Source organism: Suncus etruscus, unplaced genomic scaffold, assembly GCF_024139225.1.
Source record: "Suncus etruscus isolate mSunEtr1 unplaced genomic scaffold, mSunEtr1.pri.cur scaffold_165_ctg1, whole genome shotgun sequence".
Lineage (NCBI taxonomy): Eukaryota > Metazoa > Chordata > Mammalia > Eulipotyphla > Soricidae > Suncus > Suncus etruscus.
Genome location: NW_026060381.1, coordinates 1 through 10173, shown reverse-complemented (window position 1 = coordinate 10173; position 10173 = coordinate 1). Strand labels below are relative to the sequence as shown.

Genomic DNA, 10173 nt, shown 5'->3' with positions numbered 1-10173 from the left:
CGGCAGGGCTCAGGGTCCATCCTGGCTCTCTGCTCAGAAATCACTCCTGGCAGATATGGGAGACCATATGCGATGCAGGATTTGCACCACCAGTTGTCCTAGGTTGGACACTTGCAAGGAAAATGCCCTACTGCTATGTTGTCTCTCCAGCCCCCTTTTCCCCTCATTTTTGATATGGCTTAGTAGTTGTACTCAATGGTTTCTGTGCTTCTCAACCAATTCTGGTGCTTTCAGAAAACCAACTGTGATGGCTATGATCAAACCTGGGTATACTGCAAGGAAAATACTAACCCTTAGGAATACTGAGAAGTTTTTTGTTTCTCTTTTGGGAGCATTGCACTGATTTTCAGGAATTATTCTTAGCTCTATTCTCATATATTACCCCTGCGGTACTTTGTGGATAGATGTGATGCCAGAAATTGAACTAGGTTCATCCACTTGCAAGGTGAATCCCACGCAGGCTGTCCCATGTCACTTTCACACTAGAATATATATTTTTTTTCTATTTTGGAAGTTGTCTAGATCACATTCAGTAGCACTCAGTGGGTACTCCTGGGTCTGTACTCAGAAATCACTCCTGGTAAGCTTGGGGAACCATATGGGATGATCTGTCTGGTGTTGTACACATGGAAGGCAGATACCCTACCGCTTGATATTTCTCTGGCTAGTGTGGGGGTGAATATATATATATAGTCCAGATCCATACATGCAAGGCAAATACCCTACCACCGTGCTATTTCCAGCTCCCCTAGAAATATATCATTGATTTATATATTTTAACCACAGTTGAGCCCAGGTCCACCCTAATGTGGACATCTTTAAGTTCCTCATTTTGACCCTATTAATCTATCTTCCCTATTCTATTTTTAAAATATGGACCGCTTCACTAATTTCCATGTCATCCTTGCTCAGAATCCATGCTAATCTTCTCTGTAACATTCCAATTTTGGTATATGTGCTGCCGGAGCGAGCACTATCTTCCCTATTCTATAAGCTGACTTACTATCTGAAAACAATATACTGTTACTCTGTTGCTTATTCAGCCACTTTTCATTCAACACATTTTTTGGTGTGTGGTTTTGGTCCTCACACGTAGACTCGGGTGTTACTATGACTCTGTGATCAGATATTATTCCTTGCAGGATACGACAATCATAGAGAATGTCAGGATTTAATGTCAGTCAGCCATATGCAAGGAAACACCATCTTTGCTGTGTCTTCATCTGGCCTACTCAGAAATTAATATATTGGTGACTCTCAGGTGACTCTCAGGGGTTACTCCTGTTTATGTGCTCAGAAATTGCTCCTGGCTTGGGGGACAGTATGGGATGCTGGGGGATTGAACCGTAGTCTGTCCTAGGCTTGCACAGGCAAGGCAGAAGTCTTACCCCTTGTATCAACGCTCTGGCCCATAATTTGTTTTTTGAGGGGGGATATATTTTTATCTGTATCTTTAAACCATTGATGAGTGATCTCGTAATATTGTGATAATATTGCCGCTATAAACAGTTTTAATTCACTTAAATATTTGTGTGGTTTTTGGGTCAGCCCTGACAGTGCTCAGGTGTTACTACTGGCCTTATGCTCAGAAATTATTTCAGGCGCCAGATGTAGGGGTCTCAAACTCGCGGCCCGCAAGTTGTTGCGGCCTCCGTACAACATTTTGTGGCCCGTGGCCGGCCTTCAAATATTGTAGTATTCACGATCATTAGCATACTGAATAAAAATCGCATATTTGAAGGCTAGTTGTGGGCCATAAAATGTTGCACGGAGGCCACAACAACTCGCGGCCGTGAGTTTGAGACCCCTGGAGGTAGGGCATTTGCCTTGCATGCAGAAGGATGATGGTTCAACTACTGGCATCACATATGTTCCCCCGAGCCTGCCAGGAGCAATTTCTGAGCATAGAGCTAGGAGTAACCCCAGAGTGCTGCTGGGTATAACCCCAAAAACCCCAAAAAAAAGCCCCACAAAAAATCACCAGAAATTATTCCAGTTTGGAGGGAGGGGAGACATAAGAGATCTCAGTGATCCAACCTGAATCACTTGCATGCAAGCAAATGAGCTCCCCATTTTATATTGTTCTGGTCGCTGAACAGTCTTACATTTCATACCTGATTTGTTTTTAGTATGCAGAGCACCAGTTCAGAATTCCTCCATTCTACAATTTCCTTTTAGAATAAGATCTTCAAACAGGAGTGAGTTGGTAAGATTTGCACATTCCAAATCATATTCTTATTATGGTGGTGGGATAGCTCGGTGCACAAACACATGGGACTTATTCAGTGGGGCCCATTGATCCAGCCCTTTCACCTCATCTTTGGTCTCTGCAATGGTGGGAGCATCCAGAGCTTGGTGTGAAGAGAAGTATTCCATTCATCTCATAAGTGCCAAACTCATTTGAATGATTTGTCTTATTAAAAGGTCTCATTGTTTTTCAGAGCAAAGGAATTCTGTGATTTGTGTGGGAAATGGTTTCAGGAGGGGAGAGATACAGTGATTTTTTTGATATCATATTAGGTCAAGTGTTTCAAGTGGATTATGAGTAGAGATGGAAACCTGGATCTCAGTCACCTCTGTACATGGTCCCCGAGCCTCACCATATATGATCAGTGTGCACACAGCCAGAGTAAACAAGAGCACTGCCTGGTGGGACCTCCATAGTAGAGAGAACATTTCAAAAAAGGATATTGAGTTCATTGATTGGGAGGAATATGACTCTTGTGAGACTTTTCCTCTCTTTTGGATCAACACCTGTGATATTTGGGGGTTTCCTTTGGAATGGGCCCATTTTTGATAACAGGGCTTAATTCCGAACTGGACTCTCCTTGCTATACTACTGCTCTGGCCCTACTGAGGTATTTAACATTCTGATTTGGCCGTTTCCTTTCTGTTGTGCAGAAAATCCCACCTGGCCTCAAGTTATATGCTCTTAGATCCTACCAAGCCCCAAGAGAGGATGTGTTTTACGTTTGTTTATATAGGGTTCAGAAATCATGCTTTCTATTCCTCTGCTCAGACTATGTTTTACCTCCCTAAGCTTATGTCTTCGCTGAATGTCTACCTCTCTCCACAGACACCCACACATGTAGCAAATTGTTTTTCTGTGATGGGGATCACATATGAAGGGTGGTTTTGTACATGGAGACTCAAAGCTTACTGGACTAACCCTGTGCTGTTCAATAGGGAAGAGGCACACCATGCTGGGTTGTGAATGACCAGTGTTGTTGAACCCAGTCTCAAGGAAAATGCCCTGCCAGATTCGTGATGGGAATGAGGACTCAGGGGTCACCAATTCAATGGGGAATCAGGATGAAGAGAGCGTCCGTACTATGGGGACCCAGGCTTTTAGGCACAGTGCTCCTGATTCTGTTATGCCCAGTAACTGGACACAGACCTCCATAGTTGGATCACTTTGGGCCAAGAAGCCACCAGTGTTTGCTCTAACTCCCTCATATCAAGATACTCACAAGCATATTTTCCATGGAGTGTACCCCACCATATATAAGCAATGTGAGGGGGATTTCTCGTGTGCTCAGCAATATGATGTGCCCTTTTATACCCCTATTATACAGGATTCCTCTGATACTAAGCGAGATGGATTCAGTCTTAGACAACTGTCACACCGGAATGATCCAAAGGAAGTCTGGACAGGAAGCAATTGTCATCTATGTCCCGAGTATGGCAAGGCCTTCACTTACACTTCGTCTCACACTGAACACATGAAAATTCATACAGGAGAGAAGCCTTATTCATGTCTGGAATGTGGCAAGTCACTTGCTCAATTCTCAAAGCTTAACAGACACATGAAAATTCATACAGGAGAGAAGCCTTATTCATGTCAGGAGTGTGGAAAGGCATTTGCAAGATCCTCAAAACTTTCTGATCACATGAAAATTCATACAGGAGAGAAGCCTTATTCATGTCAGGAGTGTGGAAAGGCATTTGCAACATCCTCAACTCTTAACAAACACATGAAAGTTCATACAGGAGAGAAGCCTTATTCATGTCAGGAGTGTGGAAAGGCATTTGCAAGATCCTCAACTCTTAACATACACATTAAAATTCATACAGGAGAGAAGCCTTATTCATGTCAGGAGTGTGGAAAGGCATTTGCAAGATCCTCAAAACTTTCTGATCACATGAAAATTCATACAGGAGAGAAGCCTTATTCATGTCAGGAGTGTGGAAAGGCATTTGTAAGATCCTCAAAACTTTCTGATCACATGAAAATTCATACAGGAGAGAAGCCTTATGCATGTCAGGAGTGTGGAAAGGCATTTACAACATCCTCAACTCTTAACATACACATGAAAATTCATACAGGAGAGAAGCCTTATTCATGTCAGGAGTGTGGAAAGGCATTTGCAACATCCTCAAATCTTAACAAACACATGAAAGTTCATACAGGAGAGAAGCCTTATTCATGTCAGGAGTGTGGAAAGGCATTTGCAAGATCCTCAAATCTTAACAAACACATGAAAGTTCATACAGGAGAGAAGCCTTATTCATGTCAGGAGTGTGGAAAGGCATTTGCAACATCCTCAACTCTTAACATACACATTAAAATTCATACAGGAGAGAAGCCTTATTCATGTCAGGAGTGTGGAAAGGCATTTGCAACATCCTCAAATCTTAACATACACATTAAAAGTCATACAGGAGAGAAGCCTTATTCATGTCAGGAGTGTGGAAAGGCATTTGCAAGATCCTCAGACCTTAAAAAACACATGAAAATTCATACAGGAGAGAAGCCTTATTCATGTCAGGAGTGTGGAAAGGCATTTGCAAGATCCTCAGACCTTAACAAACACATGAAAATTCATACAGGAGAGAAGCCTTATTCATGTCAGGAGTGTGGAAAGGCATTTGCAACATCCTCAAATCTTAACATACACATTAAAAGTCATACAGGAGAGAAGCCTTATTCATGTCAGGAGTGTGGAAAGGCATTTGCTAGATCCTCAGACCTTAACAAACACATGAAAGTTCATACAGGAGAGAAGCCTTATTCATGTCAGGAGTGTGGAAAGGCATTTGCTCTATCCTCAACTCTTAACAAACACATGAAAGTTCATACATGAGAGAAGCCTTATTCATGTCAGCAGTGTGGAAAGGCATTAGCTAGATCCTCAGATCTTAACAAACACATGAAAGTTCATACAGGAGAGAAGCCTTATTCATGTAAGGAGTGTGGAAAGGTATTTTCTCTATCCTCAAATCTTAACAAACACATGAAAGTTTATACAGGAGAGAAGCCTTATTCATGTCAGGAGTGTGGAAAGGCATTTGATCGATCCTCAGTCCTTAAAAAACACAAAAACATTCATACAGGAGAGAAGCCTTATTCATGTTTGGACTGTGGAAAAGCATTGCTTGATCCTCATACCTTAACACACACAATAATTTACACAAGAGGCCGGAGAGATAGCATGGAGGTAAGGTGTTTGCTTTGCATGCAGAAGGTTGGTGGTTCTTTTTTTTTTTTTTTTTTTTTGGTTTTTGGGCCACACCCGGTAACGCTCAGGGGTTACTCCTGGCTATGCGCTCAGAAGTCGCTCCTGGCTTGGGGGACCATATGGGACGCCGGGGGATCGAACCGCGGTCCGTCTCCTTAGGCTAGCGCAGGTAAGGCAGGCACCTTACCTCCAGCGCCACCGCCCGGCCCCAAGGTTGGTGGTTCTAATCCGGGCATCCCATATGGTCCCCTGAGCCTGCCAGGAGCTATTTCTGAGCATAGAGCCAGGAGTTACCTCTGAGCGCTGCCGGATGTGACCCAAAAACCGAAAGAAAAAAAAAAAGAAAAGAAAATTCCCAAAGGATAGAAGCCTTATTATGTCAGGAGTGTGGAAAGGTGTTTGCTTTATCCTCAAAGCTTCTTAGGCACATGAATATTCATGCAGAGAAGCCTTTAGCCTTATTTGGATTGTAGCAAAGCCTTCAATACATCTCAAGACACATTAAAATTTATATAGGAGATAAGCCATATTCATATCAGGAATGTGGGGAAGCATTTGCTCATTGCTCATAGCTTGTTAGTCACTTGAATACTGGAGAGAAACCTTACTCATGTTAGGTGAGTGTGAAAAAGACTCACTCAAACCTCACCTGTTTCTGGGCAGTACATTACTGATTTGTACTGATAAGAAGACTTACTCATGTCAGAAGTATGGGATGTCCTTCATTAAATCCTCAAAACTTAATTTGCACCATTAACTTCAAAGAGGAGTTAAGTCTAATACATGTCAGGCGTGTGGAAAGGTCTTTGCTTATCCTCAAACCTTCCTATACACATGAATGTTCATACAAGAGAAGAGTGTATTCATGTCTGGAGTGTGACAAGGCTTACACTTTCTACTCAAACCTTCAAAAGCATCAGAAAATCCATTCTGGAGGGAAATGTCCATAAAAAGTGTGGGTATTTTTTCACTGATATGAAACTTTTATAGGTATGAAAATGATATCTGATGATCTGAGCACCACTTGCAAAATGGTTGGAATTGGCCTTGCAAACCACTGCCTGGGGTTCAATGCTAAACATTCTGTAGGGTTTCTCAAGCTCAAAGGTCTGGATAACAAAGTCAGGAATTACCTTTGAACATCATAGTGTGTTGCCTAAGAAAATAACTAAAATAACTTTTAAACAAGACAGTATTAACTTGAGGGAATATGGGAAGACCTGTTTACTTCTGAATGATTAACTGTATAAAAAATTTATTGTTGGGACTAGAATGTAGCATAGTGGAAAAGGTATTTGCCTTGGTAGCAGCCAACCAGGATTTGAACCTCGACATTCCCTATGATCTCAAAAGTCGGCCAGGAGCAAATTTTATACTTCAGTGGGTCCTATAGCAACGGATACAACTGCATAACCTCGTTACTTGACAGCTTTATATTTATAAAGTGATTTGACCCTTTTACTACTCTAAGATGGGTCAGTTTTATAACTGTAACATATTGATCAATTAATTATTTGTGCGTATATCTCCTGATCACATTTATGTTAGGCTAATTTCTGTGTTCTACATAGCCCTGCTACATTTTCTCTTTTTTTTTGGGGGGGGGGGGCCACACCCGGTAACGCTCAGGGATTACTCCTGGGTATGTGCTCAGAAGTTGCTCCTGGCTTGGGGGACCATATGGGACACCAGGGGATTGAACCGCGGTTCGTCCAAGGCTAGCGCAGGCAAGGCAGGCACCTTACCTTTAGCGCCACCACCCGGCCCCACATTTTCTCTTTTCTGCCTGTCATTCAGCAAAACCTTTTTCTTTTTTGGGCCACACCTGTTGACATTCAGGGGTTATTCCTGGCTATGCACTCAGAAATTGTTTCTAGCTTGGGGAACCATATGGGATACCCAGGAATTGAACTTTGGTCGTACTGGGTCAGCTGTGTGCAAGGCAAACACCCTAACATTGTGCCATCACTCCAGCCCAGCAACACCTTTTCTATAGTTTCCCTGTGCTCACTCATCCAGGACTTGCTTTCCCTACTAAATCCCAAGGGCCCTATAGCTCAACATCCTTTGTGCCCTGGAACAGCACTCCACTCACACACATTTGCACCCCTTTGAAGCATTTCAGCCTCTCATTCTCCCGGATTGTTACTAGGACCAAAATTGTCTTTTCAAATGGGTCTTGGCTGAAGGACTAATTATGGCCTGTGACTTAAACCAGCAGCTACAGGGAGTCATTGACACTTCCATCCATCCTGATTATTCTCACCCAACAGATTACACCTTAGCTGAAGTAGTCCTCTTTCATCAGACTCACTTGGGCATGCTCCCAACAGAGATGGTGGAATGTGTATTTTTCTTTTATTTCATTTTTTTTGTCCAAACCTGGTGATGCTCAGGGGTTACTCCTTGTTATATGTTTAGAAATCACTCCTGAGTTGGGGGATGATATGGAATGCAGGGGGATCCTAAGTCAGCGGCATGCAAGACAAATTGCCCTACCAGTGTTCTACTGCTCCGGCCCTGGAATGTGTATTTTTCTCATAAAATGTTATTGGTGGTGGGAATCTTGCACTTATGAAGGGGGCTGTTCTTTACATGACTGTAATCATACAACTACAATCATATTTGTAATCAAGGTATTTAAATAAAGATAATTGAACAATAAAAAGGAAGGTATTACTTTGGGCTTGATTCAGGAATCAAATGGGGAAATATATATATTTCCTTATATGTATTTATTTGTGAACAATGATATTGACTTCAACTTGATTCTACACCCAAATGTAGAATATAGTATATTTCTTTATATATATTTATGGGTAACAATGTTGGTACTACAACAACTGGATCCACCAGTGTTCCATAAGCTCCTCCCGAGCAGGAGCAATGATTTCTGAGCCCAGAGTCAGAAGTAACCCCTGAGCGTCAACGGGTATGATTCAAAACAAAACAAAACAAACAAACAAAAAAAAAACAAAAAAGTAATTGCAAGAAAACGGTCGAATAGGCATATTAAGATAATATTTTGTGCTCACTCATCAACGATTTAAACAAAGACAGGGGCCGGAGAAATAGCATAGCTGTAGGACCTGTGCATCTCACAGGGACGACCAAGGACTGGCTTTGGCAGGATTCCTGGCATCCCTTAGGTTTCCCTGAGACTGCCAGGGACAATTTCTGACAACAGAGCCAGGAGTAACCCCTGAGAACCTCAGGCTGTGCTCAGGGTTTACTCCTGCTTTGCTCTCAGAAATTGCTGGTGGCATTATTGGGGGGCCATATGGGGTGCCAGGAATCGAACCCGTTCTGTCTCGGATTGACCGTGTTCAAGGAAACGCCCTGCTCTGTGATCTCTCTGTCCCACGCAATTACATTCTTTCGAAAATAAAATGCATAATGCTATTAAGAGCTGAGTGAAGAATTTTAAAAAAGGAGTTCCGGATGCCAAGCTGATGGTGTCCCTTTAAGAGGTTGACTGGAAGTGGTTATGATGTCATGGAACTCTCAGCATCTTTTGGGGGTCCCTTTCCCGCTTTGGTCCCTTCTCTGCTTCCCTGGAACCCTAGAGTGGGTCGTGGGGCCCCTGCCAGAGCAGTGGTTCCTGGAGGAACGATTTTCCTCTCCTATGGTTGAGCAGCAGGCTGCTCTGAGCGCCCTTGAGTGGAGGCCCTGGGACTAGGCCAGGTGAGCAGTGGGTGGGGACACTGGTAGGGCGGGCTTCCTTTCATTTGTTCCTGAGAAGATCAAGGGTCGCCGTGAGAGACAAGGGACGGAGAAAGAGGCAAGTAGTTCTATGATCTATGGAGAATCGAGCGGTCGAGGGAGAGTACACGGGCTTGATCAAGCCCAAGTGGGAATTTTCAGTCATGACCAAGGAAAGAACAGACCGTGTGATGCCGGGGAGGCGCCTGGTGGCTCCAAAAATTGGGGGGAAGGGGCCGGAGAGATAGCATGGAGGTAAGGCATTTGCCTTTCATGCAAAAGGTCATCGGTTCGAATCCCGGCGTCCCATATGGTCCCCCATGGCTGCCAGGAGCAATTTCTGAGCAAGGAGCCAGGAGTAACCCCTGAGCACTGCCGGGTGTGACCCAAAACCACAAAAAAAAATTGGGGGGAAGAGGCGGCGGCCCTAGAGGGAATCTGCCCCTTCACTCTCCAGTTCTGGCTCCTGGGCAGTGATTGGGGGATCAAGGACTTGAGCTTGGCAGGAAAGTCAGGCCTGGCAGACAGTTCTGACTGCAGAGCCCCCATCAGTCCTGACCATGGCAGGATGTGGCTCCACTTCAGAGAAAGCTCCTCCTGATATACTTTCCACAATGGAGGCTTGAAAGCCCCCAGGTCTGAGGGAGATGCCGCTACCCTAGCCCCAGGCAATGGGTCCTTTGTTCCAAGTAGGCTTTTCTAGGTGCCCTCCCAACCTGCCCTCCTGGGGCTTTCCACTTCGGTTAACTGTCCTGTTGCTAGGGTGGTTGCCAGGGGTGGGGGGGGCAGTTGAAGGTCTCTGACTTACCTCCCTTGGCCACACTGTTCCTGCCAGTCTGAGAAGGGGAGGGTTCATCCTCTGGGTCTGCTTCAGGTCAACAGGTGTCCTTAATCAGGTTTCAAGACTTTATTGTCCTGGGGTTCCTCCCTGCTGTTTGCTTGCAAACCTTGAGGAGACATTTACTTCCTCTTCCTTACTATGACACTATGTTTTCTTTTTCTTTTAACTTTT

At 43.9% G+C, this 10173-nt stretch overlaps 1 protein-coding gene and 1 non-coding gene across 2 annotated transcripts; one reads left to right on the top strand and one right to left on the bottom strand.

Annotated features, from left to right (window-relative positions):
- Window positions 1-867: 867 nt before the first annotated feature.
- Window positions 868-974, bottom strand: LOC126000705 (U6 spliceosomal RNA). Its single transcript, XR_007492844.1, has one exon. It is a non-coding gene; the product is annotated as a U6 spliceosomal RNA (small nuclear RNA).
- Window positions 975-3248: 2274 nt separating this feature from the next.
- LOC126000704 (gastrula zinc finger protein XlCGF57.1-like) lies at window positions 3249-4850 on the top strand (the record flags this gene model as incomplete). The annotated part of the gene is made up of 1 exon (XM_049767854.1): window positions 3249-4850. A coding segment is annotated over exon 1 (1602 nt), but the record flags the coding sequence as incomplete, so codon positions are not given.
- Between the last annotated feature and the right edge of the window lie 5323 nt (window positions 4851-10173).